The sequence below is a fragment of the Felis catus genome, chromosome A1 (genome assembly GCF_018350175.1).
Source record: "Felis catus isolate Fca126 chromosome A1, F.catus_Fca126_mat1.0, whole genome shotgun sequence".
NCBI lineage: Eukaryota > Metazoa > Chordata > Mammalia > Carnivora > Felidae > Felis > Felis catus.
The window spans coordinates 109,956,163-109,979,881 of NC_058368.1; the positions used below are offsets into that span (position 1 = coordinate 109,956,163).

The 23,719-nt window shown below is 52.3% G+C and overlaps 1 protein-coding gene across 4 annotated transcripts in view; it reads right to left on the reverse strand.

Moving 5' to 3' along the window:
• The window catches only part of FSTL4 (follistatin like 4), a 725,054-nt gene that overhangs the window by 49,338 nt on the left and 651,997 nt on the right, over nt 1-23,719 (reverse strand). For all 4 annotated transcript variants that reach the window (XM_019831942.3, XM_045058882.1, XM_023255130.2 and 1 more), the window contains one exon: nt 15,405-15,571. In XM_019831942.3, the coding sequence (XP_019687501.2) occupies nt 15,405-15,571 (167 nt within the window). The remainder of the gene's footprint in view (nt 1-15,404; nt 15,572-23,719) is intronic.

The following is a 23,719-nucleotide window of genomic DNA, read 5'->3' on the forward strand; positions in this document are numbered from 1 at the left end:
AATTTTATTTAAAAAAGTAGGCGGGAGGACAGATTTGGCTTGCAGGGAGACTTGGCCTACCCCTGGTTCAAATCTACCTTCCCCAAAGACTTCCAGGCAGCTTACAGAGACCTAGATAACCTGAGAAGGGGAATAGAACCCTGAGGAAAATGAGGGCAGACAAAAAACTAGGGAGGGGACATAAAAGAGAACCAGGAGGGGCTGATGCCAGGGGTTCAGTAAGAAAAAACTCAGTAAGCCCAGACTCTATGACCTCTGCAGCCACACAGCGTGGGATGCTCTAGGCCAGTGTAGAGGGGAGGATGGGCAGGAGGCGGCCTTGGCAGGTCGGAGTCCCTGAGGAGCATCCGATGGGCAAGGAGGGCCTGCCCCAGGGCCTGTCGGGTCAGATGCACTCGCTCTTGCAGGACCAGGCACCGTGTGGGCCCTGGCCAGACACCAACTACAGACATGCCGACGAGTGGTATTGCCGGGTGTTTCTGGGACACCCCTCATCAGGTCTGGACTTAGCTACTCCGCATCTTTGAGGGGTGGGGCTCAGAACTGACAGGACGGAGGAGGTCCTGGCTTACTGGCGAGAACACGGGGCTGTGCAGTGATTGAAGTCCGGCACCGGGGCTCAGGAGACTCGGATTTTAGTTGAATTCTGTCACTGACCAAATGTCCCCTCATCCCTCTGGGCTCTGGTTTCTCCACCTGCGTGTGCCCTGCCCACCTCCTGGGGTGTTGGGGAGATCTGGCAAGAGAACACACGTGAATACTTCTCCCAGTGTGAGAAGTGTGACGTACGTGGGTGTGTTACTTTTCTTCTTCTTCTTTTTTTTTTAAAGTTTATTGATTTATTTTGAGAGAGAGAGTGAGCACACATGCGGGAGGGGCAGAGAGAGAGAGGGAGAGAGAGAATTCCATGCAGCCTCTGCACTGTCAGCACAGAGCCCGATGCGGGGCTCGAAATCACAAACTGTGAGATCAAGACCTGAACCGAAATCAAGACTTGAATGTTTAACCGACTGAGCCACCTAGGCGCCCTTCTTCGTCTTATTAACAGCATATGCAAAACTCCCCTTGACCTCCTAGAGCCAACACCAAACCATCCCTCTTGCCATTCCCTGTGCCCTTTTCCATAGAAGCAATCTGGTGGCAGGAGGGAGGGAAGGCTATCAATCACCGTGGCACAAAGGGTTGTCAGAGGGCAGCCGCAGAGCAGCTCCTGGAAACGCTGACCCTCTGCCTTGCTCACCGACCAGGGCGCCCCACCACAACCATCATGAGACCCATCAAGATGTTTTTTGGCTAATTAGCCCAGTGAGGGAGTGCAGGCCCAGAGAGAGGCTTGGGGTAGGGCACAGCGGGGAAGGTGGGTCATGGATGCAGGCAGCCTGCTTTCATTTTCAGGGGGAAAAAAAAGTACACAACAGCATTCCCGATGGAGTAAAATATTGGAGAGCGCTGCTAGAGCCCAGTGAGTTTTCTCTGAAGCATTGCTCTGCTTAAAAAAGCCCCATTCCTATCACTTCCATAATAAAAATAAAACACCAGATAGCTGATTTGTCCTGTGTCATAACAGAGTCATAAAGGGTTCATACCTGAGTTGCTTATGAAAAGTTAATGGTTAGTCAGTTCTGGGGCTGACATATTTCTAGTCTAAGCTGTTTGTGTGTCAAAACCTAAGTCTGGAGGAAAATAGATTTTGCTTGGAGGCTTGGTGGCAAGATGGCATCTTGAAAAGAGGGCAGGGAAGTAGGGTGCGGTCCCAACCTCGAGAGCCCCTCAATATCTCACCTGCTTGGGTCTAGGGCAGACTCCATCCCAAAGAACAACACCAGAGCTGCTAGCAGGGGGTCTGGTGCTGGGGACCCCCTGGCACTTTCGTTCTCCTGCTTCCCTGAGCCTTTGTACCCACAGCCCTTCCTCACTGGAGGGCCCTTGAAGCCGGGCTCGGGTTGTGGTGCCCCCTTGATGAGGCTGTGTAGTCAATGGGGACGACAGGTTGCTCAGGCTGAGAAGCGCGCCAAGGCCAAGGTTTCCACAGATGAACCGCAAAGTGATGGATTGGTCATAACACCAGCTCACAGTCTTCAAGACCTAGCTCTGTGCTGGGAAGCTTCACACACATCGCCTTGTATGATCCTCAGAAATAAAACTCCCAAACCAGAAAATGAAACAAGGGGCATCTGGGTGGCTCAGTCGGATAAGCATCCGACTTCGGCTCAGGTCATGATCTCGGGGTTCTGGGACTTGAGCCCTGCGTTGGGCTCTGTGCTGACAGCTCAGAGCCTGGAGCCTGCTTTGGATCCTCTGTCTCTCTCTCTCTCTCTCTCTGACCCTCCCCCATTCATACTCTGTCTCTCTCTGTCTCAAAAATAAATATTAAATTTTTTTTAATAGAGAATGAAACAAAAGCCCAGTCCCCATAGGGCGAGGAAGCAAGCTCTCCTTCACAAGGTCTGCAGACTCTGATTTTCTCTCACCACCTCCACTGCACCCGGTGGCCCAATGCACCATCTTCTCACCTGGGGGACAGCAGGGACCCCCACTTCTTCCCCTCTGCTCTGTCCTCCACACGGCAGCCAGACCCTCCCCCCTCTCTCCGAGTCACAGCCCCAAAGGGTCTGCAGGGATGGCCTGCCATCCCCACCTTCTTCCACTCCCCCCTGCTCCTTCCACGCTGGCACTGTGGCCTCCTGCTCGCACTCCAGGCATCCTGCCCCATCCTCCCGAAGGCCGTCAGTCTGGTTGGCACCCCCTCCTTGAAGTCTGCTCTAATGTTAACTGCTGAGACAGGGTTGAGAGCCCTCCCTGTAACCCTCACCCCCATCCCTCACTTGCCATTTTCTCTCCCTCTCTCTCTCTCTCTTTCTGGCACTTACTACCACTTAGCATACCATTTGTATGTCTCCCTCCGACTGGGATGTGAGCTCCCCAGGGAGGGCAGGGACTCTGGTGCTGCACGGTGCTCCCTGCTGTGCCCCCAGTGCTTGGCACGGGGCCTGGCGTCTGTTGGGCCCTCAATAGTGATTCAGCAACTGGATTGCACAAGTCACTGAGCGAGGCTTTCCGCAGGGACTGTGTTCAGGATCTCTGGGTTTGCAAACTGGGGCACCCACCTCTTGCCTTCCCATCCACCTGAGTGTTCAGAGACATGGGGTCAAAACGAGGTGGCTGGCAGGAAGGCAGAGAACTGATCCCAAGCATGGGGGATCAGCATGGGGTGGCCTCTGCTTCCCCACCCCATCTCCTTCTCCATGCTGTGTTCCTCAGGCCAGCCACAGAGGCTGGGATTGACCAAAGAGAAGGCTCTACCCAGAGCAGCAGGCAGACACGGAAAAGCCCATGCGTGCCATCTCAGGCTCGGCTGATGACTTCTGGTGAGTCCCTAACGACGTCATTTAACCTCTCTGTTTTTCCTCATTTCTGCTGGCAGCAGGGGCACAACTCCTGAGCGATCACTCAGGTGCTGAGGGGTGTGCATCAGTTCTTCAAGGGCATGATGGGATGCTGGATACGTTACGGCTCTCCTTCAAGCACCTAAGTCGTTACCAGCCTGTGACTTAGGCCCTGGGGAGAAGCTGACTGGGCAATAAATAAAATAATGTCTCAGGGCTAAAACAATAGGCATCATATAATCATAGAACGAAATGCATATTGTTTTCTGGAACATGAATACTGGCTACTGAAATCAAATTTACCTCATTGGATGCGAAGAAATTACTTTAAAAATTGATTTATAACAAGCTACATAATACTAAACCTGCAATCCTTCCTCTCCTGAATGTTCTTTGAGATGTGTCTGAATGCTGCTATCAATGCTTGATTGCATCTCTGTAATTGTCTTTTTATGGATGGCTTTTTTTGTTGTTGTTGTTCTGAAGCACAAAAATGTATTAGCAAAATCAAGGTTCCTTCCAGAAATAAACAGATGACAGATTAGACCATTCTTTGTACTGATGCACATCTGTCTTTGGGAAAGAGACAATTTTACTAAAAGGCATAGTTTTTGTCTTTTAAAAAGCTATTTTGTAAGTATCTGCCCTTAATAAAGAAAGTAATTAAATGAGACTTAAGTATTAAACAATATTTAAGCAGAGGGTAGATGGGGCAGGTTGTCATAGTGATACATGTGACTCAGGTCTAAGTAATATGAAAATGAGCCATCAGTGCTGAATATTTAGCGACTAGATGTGAAACACAAGGACTCCAGGGTGATTTCAGAGTTTAGGTTAATGATACTGTCAACGCTACAAGTTAAGACTCACTTTAGAACCATTTATTCAGAGCTTTTCCGACCCTGCCTTTCTCAGTAGTGGAGTCCTTCTCAGGAGCCCTCTGCCCTGGCTCTCTTTGGGGAGGAAAGAGTCAAGGAGAGGATCTTTGTCCCATGCTGGTTCGATTTGGCCCCAGAACCACTCACCCCAGTGTCCCTCCTGCATGAACGTTTCAACACAAAGGACCCAAACACTGAACAATACGCAGCCCCTTGGTGGTGACCAGGCTTCAGACATGTCCATTACCCAGACCAAGCAAGGACCAGATGCATCACAGTGGGCACACAGAAACATCCACGTCAACACACAGTACACATGAGCATGCGCGTGTGCCTTCATGTGCCCTCCCGCCCCCATGCCTCTGTAGTTGACTTGACCACCCTGACCCACACTGGGGTCTCTGTGCTGGTCACTTCCTTCCAGACCCTTATAGAACATTCTTGCCACTCTGCACACACCTGCTCAGAGTTCTCTTAAGAAGTCCCTGCAACTTAGAGCAATCCTTAAGTAGCTGCTGAACATCTAGGGTAGGGTGGAGCTGCTATGGACAGTCACGTTCAGTGTGAGCAACCCAAAGTTGGTCAGTTCTCTTGCTTATTCCCAGCTCCAGGCCAGCGAGCCACAGGAGTGAGAGGAATCACTGTGGGGAGAGCTCCTGGCTTCCCCGGGATTGCCGGGAGTACGTGGTCACTGGCTGACCTGGCTTTTATTTTCAGGTTCCCCCGTGATTGTGACTGCCAAAGCGGAAGCACCTTATCTCTCTGTGTACCACCGTATTGTCCCCAACGTGTGGCTCAGCTGGTGTTTGCTGAACGAATGGAGGTGTGTTAACCACTTGTGCTGGCTCTCAGGGAGCCCTGAGGGGAAGGGTAGTCAAGAAGTGATGTTATCCAGAGAGCGGTCTGGCTTTTGTTCGCCTGGGGGCTTTGGCCACTAGACTGCCTACCGATGTGATTTCTGATGGGGGCTCTGGCCATGCAGTACCAGCTCTGTCTCCCAGGGGCTAGGAGGTAGAGGTCAGCCATGTGAGCAACACGTGGTCAAGCTCTCACAGAAGCTCTGGACACCAGGCTTGGGTGAGCTTCCCTGGCTGGCGATACCTTGTGCATGCTGTTACATGGCAACGCTGGGAAAAGGACACGTTCGTGACTGCACCGATGGACAATGGAAGCGCCGCGTTTGGACCCTCCTGGAATCTGCCTCATGGGCGGTGTTGGCGGAGGGAGTCTTCTTCTCTTGGCTGATTTTTTTTTTTCTTATAAACCCCAGAAATTCAGAAGTTCAAGACCAAGGTGTTGGCAGATATGGTGTTTGTTGAGAGCCTGTTTCCTGGTTCTTGGAAGGTTGTTTTTTTCTTTTTTTGCTGTAACCACAGATGGTGGGAGGGGTCAGGACTCTCCCTTTTAATAAGGGCACTAATCCCATTCATGAGGGTCTACCTTCATGACCTATTCACCTCCCACAGGTCCCACCACCAAATACCCTTACAGTGGGGAGTAGGTGTGAACACATGAATTTTGCTGGGATATAAACAGTCAGTCTATGGTACAGACGGTTGCTTCCACACAAGAAACGATGAACAGAGGATAAAGGAGTTCAAATTCTGAGAAACAGATATCAGACTTACACCCAACATAACTCTATAAATAGATTAAATATATGAAGCAACATTTTAACGTGCGGTCTCTGATCTTTAAGAAAGGAAAACATGAGATGATGTCCACACTGTCTCCAGCTCTCTGTTTGAGGGCATTTTCCAAACCGTAGCACAGACAACCAGCACTCACAGAACGGCAGCAATGGAAAAAGAGGTCGGAACACAGGTCTCTTGAGATACCTAGAATTTGTGAGCTGGGGTAGCAGAGAGGATGGGGCTTTGAAGGGAATTTCTTAGGGGGGGGCCCTTGAATCACTGGCTGGACACTAACTTATAGATGCTCAGGGTGAGACTCTGCAAAGCCTTGCAGATCTCATATCCTGGGAGTCTGTGAGTGAAGTGGAGATCCCAGAAATGGCACACTGTTGAGAACAGTTGGGGTTTGGACCATCCAGAATGGAGAGACCTTGCTGAACATGCCAGGTATCCCCGTGGCTGATTTTAATCTATGCTCTTCCACTGTAATAAACCATAACTGCGAGTATAATAGCTCTCAGCGAGTTCTGTGAGAACTTCTGGCAAATTATTCAGCCTGAAGGTCGTTTTGTGTACTCCCCAAACTTGTAATTGAGGTCACAGTGAGGGAGGGCTTGTGTGGATTGCTACCTCTCACTTTGCAGTTGGTTCCAAAATTCAATCAGGGGGATCCTGACCCAGTTGTGTGCATGTCGAGCATTTGGCCTGGGGGCAAACCTGAATGTCCAAGCGCACATGGGTGTCTAGGCACTTGGAACAGGAAGCTCGTGTCAGAGCCTGTGCTCTGAGTATCCAGCGTGTCCATCCCCAGAGCCCAGACGGCAGACACCTGTTGACTCCAGGACTCCAGGGTATCACGTGGATAAGGGGCGGCTTACGGGACCTTCTGGTGGGTTGCAGGCTTTGGGTCCTCACCTGATCAGCCTGGTGTGCCCGGCTGGGGCATGAGGGGACTCTGGTGATATACTGTACTGCAGCCATGACCTGCAGTTCCACACTGCCTCGAAACTGCACCTGGGAAACCTGCAACCCTTCAAGGGAGATGCTCCGTCATGAATCCCCTGTCTGAGAAGGCCTTATCAGCTCCTCTGACCCGAACCACACTCAGAGCCCAGAGAGCCGATCGGCATTCTTGCTGTCCTTGAAACACTCAAGGGAGTATTTGATTAAATTTCCTTCCATGGTTCATTTCAGGGACCAGGAAGGCCTGCAATCAGGAATTTTCTCCGGATACACTGTTTTAAAACCGTATATAGGCATATCTCGTTTTATTGCCCTTCACAGATGTTGTATTTCTTTACCAATTGAAGGTTTGTGGCAACTCTGTGTAGAACAAGTCAATTAGGGGCCTTTTTTTCAATAGTACTCACTCATTTAGTGTCTCTGTGGCACATGTAATTCTTGCAGTCTTTCAAACTTTTTCAATATTATATATGTTATGGTGATCCGTGATCAGTGATTGCCAGTCACTGAAAGCTCAGATGATGGTTTGCATTCTTTCAGCAATAAAGTATTTTTAAATTAAGTATATACTTTTTTTAGACATATGTTATTGCTTACTTAATAGACTGTAGTATAGCGTAAACATAACTTTTATATGTACCGAGACCAAAAAATTCATTTGACTCATTTTACTGTAGTATCTGCTTCATTGGATATTCATGTCATTGCAGTAGTTGGAGCCAAACTCGCCGTATCTGCCTCCAAGGTATGCCTGGAGCAGAGTGTAAACTGGTACAGCTTTTTTGGAGGAAGATTTGGTGAAATCCATCAAACTGGAAACGTGCTCACCCTCAGATATAGTCATTCCACTTCCTTTACTTTTATTTCTTTATATTTTATTTATTATTATTATTATGTTATATAATTTATTGTCACATTGGTTTCCCTACAACACCCAGTGCTCATGCCAACAGGTGCCCTCAACGCCCATCACCCACTTTCCCCTCTCCCTCACCCCCCATCAACCCTCAGTTTGTTCTCAGTATTTAAGAGTCTCTTATGGTTTGCCTCCTTCCCTCTCTGTAACTTTTTCCCTCACCTTACTCTCACTCATGGTCTTCTGTTAAGTTTCTCAAGATCCACATATAAATCTGTCTTTCTCTGCCTGACTTATTTCACTTAGCATAATACCTCCAGTTCTATCCACGTTGCTGCAAATGGCCGGATTTCATTCTTTGTCATTGCCAAGTAGTATTCCATTGTATATATAAACCACATCTTCTTTATCAGTTCATCGGTTGATGGACATTTAGGATCTTTCCATAATTTGGCTGTTGTTGATAATGCTGCTGTTAAACATTGGGGTCCATGTGCCCCTATAAATCAGCACTTCTGTATCCCTCGGGTAAATTCCTAGCAGTGCTATTGCTGGGTCATAGGGTAGGTCTATTTTTAATTTTTTGAGGAGCCTCCACACCGTTTTTCAGAGCGGCCGCACCAGTTTGCATTCCCACCAGCAGTGCAAGAGGGTAGTCATTCCACTTCTGAGAACTTATCTTACAGACCTGCTTACACCATGTGCAAAGAGGTGTGTAAAAGCTGCTTACTGCAGTACTGCTTGCCCTTAACAAAGCCTGCAAACAGGCTGAGCGTGAGCTCCCCTGAGTAGGGCTGGGGAGGAGAGCCCACACAGGGTAGGTGCTCGGGGCTCTGCACCCAGGGTCCAGAAGCTAGATCAGAACCTCCCTGAGGGACCCGTACCTTTGACATGGAGCCGCGAGCGGTCACTGAGCACAAGTGAGGCTCTGAAGTCAGTACTGTGAAGGAAGAGAGGTGACCCTGAAGAGGCCACTGAGACGTCAAAGGCCCAGTAGAGGGAATTGGTGGGGCAGAGGCCCCAGCAAGTTGTACAAGCTGGTGTATCCTGGGTCGGGACCCGTCTCTTCGGGAGCCCTGGCCAATACTCCCAGTGGCTTGAGCTCACCCAAAGCTCAAAAGAGCCGGATGATCATTTGCAACCGGGGTTTCTGATATAAGCCAGGAAGAATTGGCCAAATCCTTCGAGGGCTTCAAGTATACTGTTTTCCAAGATTTTAAAACAAAATGTACCCAAGCGTTTAATGAGATTATTTTAATGCAGAACCTATAACCACTGTCTTTCGTGTTGCAAACAGCTCTCCATGCTAATCAAACGCCTCTCATCTTTTTACAATGGATTCATGACTGGTTCATATAAAGACAATAAAAATTAAATGAGTCATGAGCTCCTAAATCATTCTCTTTTGGTCTTTTTAATAACTTACTTCCAAAGCAGAGCTGGCTGAGAGCATATGCTTCATTAGAGTTATTTGTTCCTGGTTTTACACCATTTAGGCATGGGAAAAAAAGCGAACCTTTTAACACATCCTTCAAACACTGCCACAAATACTTTCTTCTAATGGGTTTTGTTTTTTTGCTTTTATCACTGTACTCCGCCTACTGACATTTGAAAGCCCCAAATAGCAAGATTCAGTGAAAGAAAAGAGTGGCTCTTTCAAGTTGTTTGAGATATACTGGGTCTGTTATAGCACCCCCCCCCCCCCCCCCCCCCCGCTTTTTAAAAAGCTGAATACAAGAGAAACATGTTTGCTCCTCCTGAGAGTCTCCTGGCCAAGTAGTTCCGCGTGCTGCACTCAGAGCCTTCCAGCCCCTGCTCTTGCTGGGGCAGAGCCCAGTGGGCTAATGAAACCCTGCAGTGTAGTCCATGTGGGCTCACATCTAGGATGCACACATGCCGCTGGGGTCCCGGGCACCACAGTGGGTACTGCTGGACAGGAGGCAGGGCCAGCCAGCCCCAGAGGGAGGCCTTGGCAAGGCTGGGTGCTGGGTGTTGTGTCCCCAGAGCAAGGCTGACTGACTGCCGGCCCTGCAAGTGCAGAGCCCTGTGAGTTGCTTCACCCCATTTCCTTCATGGACTTGGGGCGAAGAGTCAATGAGACCATACTTGTGAAAGGGCCGGCATTAAACCTGGGTCTCCCTGGAAACGGGTCAGGACTCCAGCACTGACCCTAGGAAGGATTCAGCAGTGTGACTTTGCCGATGTCATCTTCCTGCTTCTGCTCCCCTCACCGGCAGGTCTCCTGTCCCTCAGTATCATAAGGGACAGGGAGGAAGACAGTTATGAGGGGAGGGCAGGTGATACTGTTGAGGCAGGACGTGCAGACTAGCTTTGGGGACATTCACTTCACTTCATGCTGAGCGGTTTGCTGCACAGTCTGGGCAGAAGGCCGAGGCCCGGAATGGCTTTGCACATTCAGTTCTTGCAGAAAGTGAGTCAGCCTTTCCCTCTCCACCCCCAGAATACCTAGGAAGGAGGTCAGGGTGGGGGAGCGAGTGCATGGATATGCCTCTGAGATGGGCCCCCAGAGCCTGGCAGTGAGCCCTGAGGAGACAGGGGCTGGGGGGTGGCTCACTGGGGATGGCCTAGGCTCTGTGGCCCAGGTGCAAAAGCCAGGGGCTAGGTGTGGTCAGGGGTGTCCCTGGCTTCTCTGTGGGATTCCCATGACCCACAGATCCCTGTCGTATCACAGGACTGTATGACCACACGCGACTCCTTGGTCCCATCTGTTTGGATAGCTGCCGTGACAGGCATCTTACCGCTTGAGGACAAGCTTCCCCTGTGGGCTCAGGGTACGGCGCCGGACTAAGGGAGTGCCCTTCCCCTATGTGACAATGTGTTACCTGGGCAGAGCAGAGCCACAGGCCAGGGTGGGCTGACCACAGGCTCACACTGGAAGAGCCTGCGGGATGAGGGCTTGTCCTCTATCACAGCAGCACGGGCACACTCCTGGACGGCGGCTCGGAGTTCAAGCTGGAGCCCAAAGCCAGGACAGGCAGAGCTGCTGTGCCTGGACCCACCCCCAAGTCCCTGGTACTGCTGAGGTGGGGCAGTGGGCCACGGATCCTTGAGGGTTGGGACCCAGGTGGGAGACCACAGGGCCAGGTCTGAAGGCACCGGGACTCACAGCTGCCTTACTACACAAACCAGCGGTTGGCCAGGAAGTAAATTTCAGGTGGTTTTTTGTTAGCTCTAGGGAATATGCGCTTCAATAGAAACTAATGATTTCTCATCTGACAAGCAGGAGGAGGCATAAGCCAGAGGCCCCCTTGCCTGGAGGTGCAGCAGAATTCCTGGTGCTGCTGCTCGTCTTTGGGGACTTTGCGCCCTTGGTCCCTGTGCTGCCCTCTCCTCAGAGGCGGGGTGGTGGGAGGTTGTTTTGCCAGGTGCAGCTGAGACAGGATCCTTCATGCCGTGGGCTGCAGTGAAGCTGAGGCCTCCTGCAAAGGGGTGGCTCAGGCAGGGCCAGGGGCGCACCAGGTCCACGCTGACCTTCCCGGCAGCCTTGAGAAGTAGAGGGGACGGCGCTCAGCCGGGAGCCCTGCACAGCCAGGGGTGCTGCTCCCCTAGGGAGGTTACCAAGGAGGAAGACTCCTCCCCGACCCCAGCCAGTGGGCTCCTTTTGTTTCTGGGTCCGATGTATTGGGGGTCCTCCTTGGTTGCCTATGTAGTCTGAGGCCAGAAGGGGCTCAGGTCTGCTGCAGGACAGACGTCTGACCATGTCAATACCTGAGTAAAAACCTGTTGTTCCCACAGGCCATGATCCTTTATGTTAATATTCCAAACCTGTCAGGTTCTGGCCCCATCCTGCCACTCTAGACCTCTCCCTTGCTTATCCCTGTCCCCTGAAGCCAGAAATTCTCCTTCCTCGGGCCCCCAGAACTGGCTCCCTCCTCCTAATATAGAACAGGCCATGCTGTGTTGTAATTCTGTGCTTGTGGATGCAGCGTCCCCCTGGAGGCTGCAGAGAGTGTCCTTGCTCTACACCCTGGTACAGGGCTTGTGAATCGCCAGCGCTTAGTGAATCCAGGGGATGATTCCCCACGTACGCCATCTGGACGGCCATGCACACATCGGGTGACTCGTGAGTGTTCCTGACAGTGACAGAGCTCACGGGGGAATCCGAGAGGCTCCTTCTCACTTGGCTCCAGGCTAGAGGGGTACATTTACTTTCTGATCAAATATTATTCTGATGCTCGAGGCATCCTTGATGTTTGCAAGTCAGAAAAGTTTAATTACATGTGTCATTAGGATGGCATTCTGTAATAGCTCTGTGACTGAATTCATTAACAGAATTCTTAACAGATAAGACAAGACAAATTAATATTTTGTTGCCCATGAAAGGTTCTCATTAAGAGAGTAGTGAAAAAGTGATTAATATTTTGTTGCCAATCAAGATGTCTCGTACAAATGACAAAGAAAGGAGGCCCACACCCCTCGGTGCTCTCTCATCTGCCTGCCTTGGGTTTCGCAGGTGCGGTGCTCCGTGCCAGGCGCTAATTACAGCCGGCGATGGCGTTTCATCTCTGGCTGCAGTGGACGGGGGTGGGTGTGGGCATGCCACAGGCTGAGAACTCTAGAACATCTCAATCCCCAATCTTTGTTCCAATGGGGCCGCCTGGCCCCACCCGCCTACCCCCAGCGTGTTCTTCCCTGACCAATTCTTGCTTTAAAAATGCCCCGTGAATCCTGATACCCTGGGTCTATCCATCCCTGGCTTGATTTCCTCGGAGGGCTGCTGTCATCACTGTCCCCAGGTGGGGCTGCCACTTATGAACACCTGCTGTGTGCCGGGCACGGGGCTAGGCATTTCACACATACGTTCAGCCTGAAAATGCCCGTCTCAGGCGGACATTGTCATCCTCATTTCTCCACAGGCTCAGAGAAGTTCAACAGCTCACCCAGGGCTGCTCCGGATGTACTGGAGGCAAATGTCACTGTGTCCCAGGCTGACGTGGACACCTCAGGGTCGTATCTCCCTGCCTGGGGAGACTCATTGGGCTACCATGGGCTGACCTCGGGAACTCGGGCTGCAAGGTGCTGAGAATGTTGTTTGGCAGCAGCAGCAGCAGCAGCAATAATAATAACGATGGTAGCAATATCAGTAATAGTAATAATGGTAAGGACAGTGATCATAGTTAGCATGGGATGCTGCATACGAACACATCACGTGTCTTTTCATCCTCACTATAACCCTATGAGGCAGGAGCTATTAATTATCCCCATTTAACAGAGGGAGAAACTGAGGCTTTGAGAAGTCAAGTGCCCTTTACAAGGTCACTCAACTAGTATGTGGTGGAGCTGAGGCTTAAACTGGGGTCCCTTTGACCTTAGTGCCTGTGCTATTCACTAGCAGGGACTGTGCCTCCCTTCCCTCCTGAGGTGAAGGGAAGTGTGTGTTTGTGTGTGTGTGTGTGTGTGTGTGTGTGTGTGTGTGTGTGTGTGTGTGTGGTGGTGTGGCTGCATGCATCGGGTGGGCATCCTTGTGGGGCTGATGTGCCCTGCACCCTCCCGTGGGGGTTTCTGGGCAGCACAGGGCCTTGCCTGTTTGTGGGCTGCTGACTTGACCACAAGCAGCAAGTGTTTCCAGGGAGGTAATAAGAGGCCATTAATCTCCAGTTGCACCCACAATTAACCCAAATTGCTAACCTCACTGTGAAAAGTAGAAATGCAATTGAGTTGATGCTGGAGGCATGTTCGAGGGAGGGGAAAAACACTCAAAGTAATTTAATTAACCGATGGCAAGTGCATTAAGAGGAGTTCTGCCTCCACCTTTATTTCTGGTGTCTTTAAATAGATCATCAAGTAATGCACAGGGATGTTCAGACAGACACGGGCAGGCCCGTCCTACTTTGGAATTAATCACCACTGGCCAAACTCAGTTTAAAGCTGATGCCCCGCCTTGAGAGATTTTGCACACACAGACCCGTGAACCCCAAAACACCCCCCCCCAAATCTTTGTAAACAGGACAGTACCTCTCCTTGCTAAGATCTCAGACAAGGCCTGGGCATCTCAGGCTCGGACGACAAAGGACTCTGCCCACTCAGCCTCTGTCTATCAAGCACCCAGCAGGGTGGTGTTGGTAGCACTGCGGGGAAGCTGCAAGGAAATAATCCTGCCCCACACGACAAGAGTGGGAGAAGGGTGTTCCATGCCAGGCTGTGCCCAAGACAGGACCTCCACGGCGACCGGCCCTCTGCCCATCTGCTTCCCCGTGATCTTCAGGGTGCAGCTAAAGGGCCTAGTGAGTAGCAGAGTCCCAACCTAGTTTCTACAGAATTTTAGGCTGGGATCTCTCCCCACAAAGCAGTCTCAGAGTTGCAAAGAATCTTCATGGTCATGGGGTTTAGCTGCCCTTGTGTGGCTACTAGCATTGCTGACCACGGCCCTGCTTGAGTTTGTATGCCTCTGGTAATGGGGACCTCACTGCTTCCTTGACGGCTCACTCCGTTTTGGGGCCGCTAGGATGGCCATAATGGTGTTCCATCTCAGCAGTCCAAACTGGTCTCTTTTAGGGGAGCACCCTGGCCCTTTGTGCTTGTTGAGCTCATGGGGTCACACGGCCCAGCCTGGCTCCTGCTGTGTTAGTACCTCCCTCACCACCTCAGCGAAGTTACCCAGAACTCGCCACTCAAGACCACAAGGTCTTCCTTCTCTGGGCCAAGCATCCCATTCTGGGCCAGCTCGCCTGTCCTGAGCCTGTCCTGACTGCCCCCTCTTCTGCCTGAAACTTGTATTCCTGTTACTGTAGCTGTCCTGGCAGTGCCCTCCATGGATGACGTCACTGTCTTCTCAATGAACTTCTGGGAAGCCGCCTCACTCCTGGGGCCAAACCTGGGCCCATAAATATACTTGAATTACTCCCTTTGTTCTTCACGTCCAATGGAAGGGAGGTGCTGCTAAGGCTGTTTTTCTAAGAGATAGGATTGGTGTAAGAAGTTGCTCAAAGTCGTGAGGCTGGTTTGGGGGTGACACCAGGAGCCCGGCCCAGGTGCATGGGCCCTCACAGTACAGAAGCATCCCTGCAGGTCACGGTAGGCTGTGTGTGCTCAGCTGCTCTCTCTTCTGCTCACCTCATCAAATCCACACACCCGCATCCAGCCAACGAGGCCCCCAGGGCAGGCCACTCTGGCCTGATGGGGTCCCTGCCCTCCAGCCAACCCAGCCTGGCGGTTCACCTCTGTCCTCCAGAGGGAATCCCCGTTCCCTCTTGCCCCCACCGTCTGCATCCTGCTCAGCTGTGGGGTCTCCAGTCTTCCCTGGCTCTTCCAGCCAATTGCCCTCCCCGCACCCTGGCCACATGCTTGCTCTGTGGGCCCGTGGTCCTTCCGCGCGGTGGGCTCCCTCAGGCAGTCTGCACCCCTCCCCTCCCAATCCCACGCCCGCCGCCCGATTTCACTGCTGCAGCCTGCACCAAGGCCTCCCGCCCTGCCCACCGTGCCTCCCCAGTCAGTACGCCCCTTTCCTATTGTGGATCTGGCGAGCAGGCTTGTAGTTAACATGCAGTCTATTCTCTGCATGGTGGGACTTGGATTTTTTGGTCCCTCTGGCTATCAGACAACAGGCTTGAAAGGCATCAAACATGGGACGTTAAGGAAACCCTCTGGCCGTGCCACTGCCACAGGCAGTTTGCAGGTTATGTCCCTGGGGCAGGTCTGCGTTCAGGGTCGGAGCCTAGCGACTTACATTGATGTCTTCCAAGGCCATGAAGTTGAGGGTAAGCCCATTGCGCTTCCAGACGATGGGTGGTCGCAGGTCTCCGCGGATGGCGCAGGTCAGCACCGTGCTCAGCCCCACGGTCACTGTGGCCACGCTGACCCTATCCTCAGGGGCGAGGGTAAGCTGAACCACCTCTGCAGGGGAAAAGGAGAAAGTCATCAGACGCACAGCCAGTGGGCGGAGTTCTCACTCAAAGGCAAATGGTTACAGGGATTTCCTGCAGGGCAGAGGCCCGGAGGCTTTGCGGCTCCCTGGAAACTGTCTACATTGTGCTAAGTGTACAGATGGACGCTCCTCGTGGGAGAGAGGCCGTGACTTCTGTGAAATGTTCAAAGGGCTCTGTGAATCAGAAGAAGTCAGGAGCCATAGCTGGTGCAGGGAAACCATTTGGGCAACGGATTTATGAGCTGAGCTGAGCCGAGAACGTGGGCTGTCACGCAGAGACCAGAGAGCCAGATGTGCCACGGACACCCTGCTCTGTGCTCCTGGGCCTCATGAAGTCTGGGCCTTGCTTAGTGCAGTCAAGGTCTGCTGGCTGAGCTGACAGGTTTCTCATCCATCTGGGGGCAATTTAAAGGTTGCAGTGTCTGAAGTCTGGGGAACGAACTGGCTGACCTTTGAAGGTTTGTTTCTGTCTGAGGATTCTTTGAACTTGGATTTGGATTGCTGTTCAGCAACCATGCACTGTAGCCTTTAATTTTTCGAAGCGCACTTCAGGCCGTACAAATTATTAATCCGTGCCATTTTATACTTGATAACTGGCGTTAAGACTGACCATTCTTTAGGCAAATGGGAAGGGCCTAAAATATTTGCTTGCAATCACAGGCTTTTAGAAATTTTCAGGATTTTTGAGAAAATTCATCAGACTCAGGCTGTTCACATACCAAAATGGGATCAGGCTTGGAGGGAGAGTCAGCAGCCCACTGACGGGACTGCCTCCTCCCTACTGCTCCCCCAGATCTACAAGTCAGGGCACTTGTGGCAGCAGCCAGAGGGGGCATGAGCTGAGGGAGGCAGGCTGGCTGGCTCTGGAGAGCCATCTGTGTTTATTCTGGGATGCCAGCAAAAATGTTGGGGCCCTTTGCCAGGTGTGGAGCAAGGCACAGAGCTGGGAGCTGACTCGGTGGGACCCTTTTGAGCTGTGACCAGGCAGCATGTCTGTGCTAGTGCCCTCTTGCCAATGTGTGTGTGGAGGAGAAGGTGGGGCGGTGGGAGTGAAACCCGGGACAGGTGTGATGTCCTGCAAAGCAGGTGAACCGACAGCAAGTGCAGTCGGGGTAGATGGTGAGTAGCAAAGCCCTTTCCCTGCCACAAGCAAGCAGTGGCCCGGCCCTGAGCCCATGAAGATGAACAAGATATACACTAGGTGCTTAATCAGTGCTTGTTGGATGGATGGATGGATGAAAAATGGAGAAAATGGAAATGGGAAGGAAAGGAGTCAACAGGCCAGTGGGGAGGGGACACCCATGCACAGGAAAAATGTGACTCCCAGGGAAGGAGCTGCACGGGGAAAGATAAGCACCGAGTGAGTGATGTAGATGCAACCGGCATAATATTTTACAAACATTAAAGTGATGCATTTCAAGTCCCCTCTTAAATCACGTCCTGTTTGCTGCCCTCCCACCTCGGAGTCATGAGGCTCATTGCTCAGGGCAGGAGAGAGAAGGCACTCGTACTCTATAGCAAGACCCAGGCTCTGGAGATTCAGAGGGGACAGAGAGAGGGAGAGAGAGGGAAGACTTGCTACACTGGTTTGGCTCTTTCTGTGCTGTGCTGGCCCTCAGGACTCAGAACCCAGAGTTGCCCTGAGTGTAGAAGGAGGTACCTCTCCTCATCGTGTGACCCACGAAGCTCCCTGGCCACGAGGCTCTGTGGAAACAGGAAGGGGTGTGGAACGTCCCCTCCTTGTCCCAGGGCATTGTGAGAATAGGGAGCTGGTGAGAAGGGTGTGCCTGTTGGCATGTAGGTAAGGCGGATCTGGAAGGGGGCTAAAGCCTCCTCCTTTCTACCCCCCACCTCGGGGTGAGCACAACATACGGCACAGAGCCAGAGCCCGGTTTATCTGCCAAAGCCCCTTTGGCTCTCTAGTGGTGTGGAGAGGTCCAAAGGTTCCTGGCCACATGCTGGCTGGGCCATAAGGAGCTGTGTACCTCTGTGCCTGAAGATTGCGCTGGACTGCCAGACTGAGGCCCTAAGGAAATGTCCCTGGAACCTCCAAGGGTGCGTAGTGCCAGCGGGGCTGCTGGAGGCCAAGCTCTGGGGGGACATCAGACCCCAGACCACGAGGAGAACCTGGGCTGACCTCAGCCAAGAGAACCTGAGACAGGGCAATTGGGAGTCTGCATGAAGGACCGAAGGTGGCCTAGGACAGCGGCATGTTTCAGTCCACAGTCAGAAGTCAGCTTGGGGTTCAGAAGCAGCTAAGGATGCCGGCTGGGGACTGGAGGCCGGAGGCATTTTTCTTAGAGCATTACTTAATGTGGACTGTTAGAATGGCCCACTCAGACTAAGCTTTACAACGCATTGAACATTCGGTTCTATTTCCTGCCCAACGGCGGTGGGTGGGGCTTGCGAACAAGCTGGGTATGTTACCAAAGGATCCTACAGCTTCTCTGTATGTTGGAATGCTAGTCAAATTACAAGGGAAAGACGAACTGGGCACTCAGGCATCATCCCCTGGAGGAAGCAGGGCCGCCCTGGGCTTCAGGGCTCCTCTTCTCCAGGTGTGGTTCCCCTACCATCGGCATCACATCTGGGGTGCAAATGATAGAAACGCAGATTCCTGCCCCTCCACCCCAGGCTGACAAGACTCTCTGTTGGCAGGTGGGCATTCTGGTTTTAGCAAGCACCCCTGGGGTGTCCGTGGTACCCTGAGGCCTGACAACTGCTGCCTTAAAAGATGGGGGGACTGTCTGGGTGGATGGAAAGGGAGAGTCTGGAGGGGGGGGATGGGGAGGTGAGGTATTCTGGTTGGCTGGGGTCTCATTTGGAATGTAAGACCTATGTGCAATGTAGGATCCTCCGCGTGGCCCCAAAGTCACAAAGTTTATTTATTTGTTTTGAGAGAGACAGAGACGGCACAAGGGAGGGACAGAGAGACAGGGAGAGAGAGAATCCCAAGTGGGCCTCATGCTGACAGGCAGAGCCCGACGTGGGGCTCGAACCCACAAAACCGTGAGATCATGATCTGAGCCGAAACCAAGAGTCGGACGCTTAACTGACTGAGCCACCCAGGCGCCCCCAAAAGTCATAGATGTCAAACAGTTTAGCACAGGGCTAAAACCAAACAAACAAAAAGCAAAACCCCAAGTGGGACGGCCGCTGGGATGATTGGTTCCGGCATCCTTCCGGGGTGATTTCGCTGATCACTTGTGTGTGTGAAGATGTGCACTTTGTGTAGGAAAGGCTCATGCAAAATTAGAATGCGTGAGTACTGACAGAACCATCATAATTCTGCTCCTGTCAGCTACACAAATATTAACCAAACAGCAAATATTTGGATCACTTAAAGTTTAATTAAATGAATGTTTTATTGGATTTAATTCATGTCAATATTCCCTGACTGGTTTAAAAATTCTGAAAAGATTTATTGCAACCAAAGCTCTCCTTCTGCCCTTACTCCCAATTATTTACTGTTCAACACACCCTCCCCGGGCAGGCCCCACGTCCCTGCTAAGCGACCTCCCATGGTCGTTTCCCAGGGGGGAAAATGAGGCATCAATCACGGGCTGGGGCTCGAGTGAGCAGAGCAGATTCTGGACTGTGGCTCTGGACAGCTGGCCTTCAGGCCTGGCTCTGCTGGTGACATGCCAAGTAGCCTTGGGCAGGTCCCTTCCTGTCAGTCAGACTCGGATCAGACATCACTAAAATGAGGGCTGGGGCTGGGAGGGTTCTGTGGACCCATCTTGCTTTGAGGTCTGGGGCGCTGAGTACATTGTTCTAAGTGGACATCCCCCTTCTGTTCTGCCAGGCGCTGTCCGGCTGTGTCTTCCTTGCCCCCCAGGGCCATCTGCCTCTGCTCTTGGCCTACATGCCCGCAGGGGTACAAGTAACACGAACAGTTACCAAGCCCAAAGTGGCTTCCCTCAGGATGCCCCCTGAATCCTTGCCTTCCTCTCCACCCCAGAGGCCAACAGCCTCCTGTGTGCTCACCCCTCCAGATCTTCCCTGTTCTCATGAGCACAAGGTAGGTCATAGCGCTGCTCAAAAGCCACCCACAGCCTCCACCACCACAGAAGTCAGAACAGTCCCTGACCCGCACCCCCCATTCTCCTCCCACGTTACCTACCATGGTGCCCACTGGTACCTATCCCATTTGTCTATTCTGAGACCCTTGCTCTCTTGGCCCCTAGAGATGACCTTATGGGATGTTTCTGGGATCTTGAGGTTTTATTTACATATTTATTTAGTGTCTATTTATTACTTTTGAGAGAGAGAGAAAGGGTGTGAGCGGGGGTGGAGCATAGAGAGAGGGAGACACAGAATCCGAAGCAGGCTCCAGGCTCTGAGCTGTCAGCACAGAGCCCGATGTGGGGCTTGAACTCATGAACTGTGAGATCATGACCTGAGCCGAAGTCGGATGCTTAACCGACTGAGACACCCAGGTGCCACTTGAAGTTTAATATAAATGGACATTTAGGTTTTTGTTGAAGATTGGAAGACACCATCCTGCTGAAATTTATCAGAAAAAAAGAAAGGAGGGTGGTCTTGTTTCTCATAACGGGGAAATCTAAGGCAGATGGAGGAGGCAGTAGACATCTGGGGTTCCCAACAAGGCACTCTCCACTTGGCTGCAAGATGCCCAGTGGTGGCCCCACACACACAGTGTCCCTGTGCATGGGATCCCGGAGAAAGGGACCCAATATTTCCTGAGAGGCCTGGAAACAGGCATCGGAGAGAACTGTGATCGTCAGACTTGCCTCCTGGGTTCTTGCATGAAGCGATCCCCGGGGCCAGGTGGGTGGAGTACCACACAGTCACAGGACTGACTGACACGCGAGGCCTGCACCCTGTGGCCACCGCAGGACTGGTTGCTGGGTGTGCTGAGGTGGGAACACATGTCCCGACAGAAAGGACATGTGTGTGTTGGGCAGATTGATACCCTATGACCGCTAGAGAGATGCAGAGAGGGCCTCGTCTTGCCTCTGCCCCTTCCCGGCCCCCCCCCTGGAGTCTCGTCATGGTGCACGGTGACGACATTGTGGAGACAGAATCCGCAGAATTCTGCTGCAGCCTGTCCATGACCCTGCCCTTCTCTGGGAGAGTTATGGGGGGACAGGTTGCTAGTGGTGCCATGGCCCAGCACAGGGGACTCCATGGTCCTCTTGAGCCTCACATTGCGATGGGGACGAGAGGAGGACCAGGCAGCCTGCAATTTGTGGAGCTGGCTCTCGTCTGTGTTCAGTGACCACACACCTACCACTCCTGCCCGGGCACACGTGTACAGGAGGGGACCCAGCTACGCTCAGCCCTGCACTCTGCTCTGTGGAGCCAAGAGTTACGCGAGAGGGAAGTGAAGGAGCCCTCCGGGGCAGCGGCCCGCACGGGGGCTGCCCAGGGATCTTCCCGGCTGCTGGCTGTGGCTCTGCCGCTCCCACATGCCTCACCACCTGCGGTCCCAAGGGCTACTTTTTGGGAAGGTTGCCAAGGTTTCTGGGGGCCCAGGCAACAAGATCTGCCCCGTGCCCAGAGTGTGTGGAGGCAGTGAAGGAGGGCTGGGCTGCGGGTCCAAGGGGCCCAGGGGGAGCTCGTCTGGCACAGCTGGGGAAAGGCACCCACAGAGAGATGATGTCCCTGCTGTAAAAACTGGCACCCGACAGGCGCCTGAGTGGTTCAGTCGGTTGAACGTCTGACCCTTGACTTTGGCTTAGGTCACAATCCCAGGGTCATGAGATTGAGCCCTGTGTTAGGCTCTGCGCAGGGCACAGAGGCTGCTTCGGATTCTCTCTCTCCCTCTCTCTCTGCTCCTCCCCCACTTGCACGGGTGCACGTGTGCATTCTCTCTCTCTCAAAATAAATAAACAGACATAAAAAAAAGAGCTAGCCCTGGAGGGCTGGCTGGTAGGGAATCACGGGAGGGGAAGGCAGTGGGGGGTTCCTCACACCCTGGGACATCTACCTTCCTATGGGCCAGGCCTTCCGTTACCCGTGGCTTCCCCGTGTTTCCCCATGGATGAGGTGGCACAGGTCGCGTTGAAATCACCGTCGACACCATCATGGCTTGGTTAGCACAGGACAGACCTTCCCGGTGTACTAACTAGGCACGTGTCCAGCAGTGTGAACCCAGGGCTGTTTGGTGCGCTGGCGCCTAGCACGGTGCCTGGCACACAGTAGGTGGGCTCGAGGCCAAGTCCGGCTGACAGCAGTCTTCTGGGGAAACACCTGCCTGGCTCTCTAGGTCCTTCCAACCAGAGCAGTAAAACACCTGGCTGCCCAGACACAAGGCGTTGTGGACACCAGCCCTCAGCCTCCTCCCTGCACACAGGCTCTCCCTGTTCCTTGGAGCCTGGAGAGAAGAGAAGGCCGCAGGGGATTAATGGGCCCACCATAAGCAAGGCTAACACCCTTCCCGAAGGCAGGCGGCCATAAAATTTCAGTCTCCGGAGAATTGGGTTTTAGTTCCTATTACAGCTTTTCCTTAATCTCAGGCGCTATTTCTCACACTGACTTGAACTCGATGAGACACTCATAAAACCATCAGCACCCTCTCAAGCAGGATTCTGGTGCTTCACAGCAACAGAAATTAAATTTCTCGAATTATTGTCAAGTCCGCGTTCGTTTTCTTATGTTAGAAATGCACTAATGGAACACATTCCTACCTGGACTTTTGCCATTTTTCAAATGATGCTCTTGGTGGAAAGACTCTGTCAAAAGCTCAATCAACCTGCCTGCATGTCGAAATACCCTCGAAAGGCCAACCCAGGCTCAGGAGCCTACTTGGGAATCAGGATAACCTGGAGAGACCCCCGGCCGGGCGCTTAGACACATCTCTGTAGCTGCAGCTTCTTCTCACCCTGTTCTCCTCGTAAATTAATGTGCTTCTGGTAGGAGCCCCTCAGGTGACCTGGGAGCCACCACAGTAGGTGTGGCACCTGTTTGGCAAACTCTCTTGACCTGGTCTCATTCCTGAGACCAGGGTCACACTGTGAAGTGGGGGGTGGGGGGGTGGAACAGAAACAAAGGGAGAGCGTGCATACCCCATGTCTCCTGACCGCGTAGGGGACAGGCAACATCTCAGCACCTCCTGGACCGGATAGCTTCACCAGGCGTGTACAGGGTAGGGCTGTTTTGGCTTGCCCTGTGGGAAGGTGCTCTGGGGTGCTGTGTCCTCCTCTGTTTCCCTCCACCAGAGCCTGCCGCTCGGAGCTCTCTGCCCGAATCTGCTGAAACTGTGCGGCCAGGGGGCTGGGAGCTGGTTGCCTATTTAGGGCCTTTCATTCTGATATGCACATTTTGAGCACTGGAGCATGTCTGGCCTGCACAGGTGGCTCTGGACCGGCCAGACCTGCATGCGTCCAAAATATCCTGTTTCTTCAGGCATAATCTGATTCAATTTTTCTGTCATTGTCATATTCCCTCCTGCTTGCTTAATTTTGGGGATGGCAATAAACTTGTTAATTACCGGCAGATCTGTGGGTAATTTACTTTTTCAATTGACTTACATTGCTTGGTGTTGCTGCAACCACTGTTTACAGTTTAGTTATTAACTCTGCTCTTGGGTGTAAACAAACACCTTTGTAAGCTGCAGACAAAGATCATACCTCTATTATCTCTTTTGGATCCTCAGAGTGCCTAATATAATCCCTGGCACAAAGAAGGGACTTGATAAGTAGTTTTAAGCAAGTGAACCATTCAGGTGGTGCTCAGTCAATAATTGTTTATTGAGCACCTACTATGTGCCAGGATATAGTGGGAACATACCCGCAAGCAGAATAGGCTCAGTGCCTGCTAACCTGGAGCTTGTGGCGTAGCAGGGAGGACAAGTGTTAGGAGTGGGGTGGGGAGAGAAGGTACCTGAAGCCTGCCCACAGACACCCATGAAGAGAACTTGGCTCCTGCACAGCGTGACTGCCCTCTCTTGGTAGAGCCCTTCCTGTGTGCCCAGTGCAGGAGACAGACCCATGACTCACTCCCAAGGAGCCCCTGTGTGATGTGACCTTCTCCTTTTGTTTCTTTTTAATTAATGTTTATTTATTTTTGAGAGAGAGGGAGACAGAGTAGAGTGGGGGAGGGGCAGAGAGAGAGGGAGACACAGAATCTGAAGCAGGCCCCAGGCTCTGAGC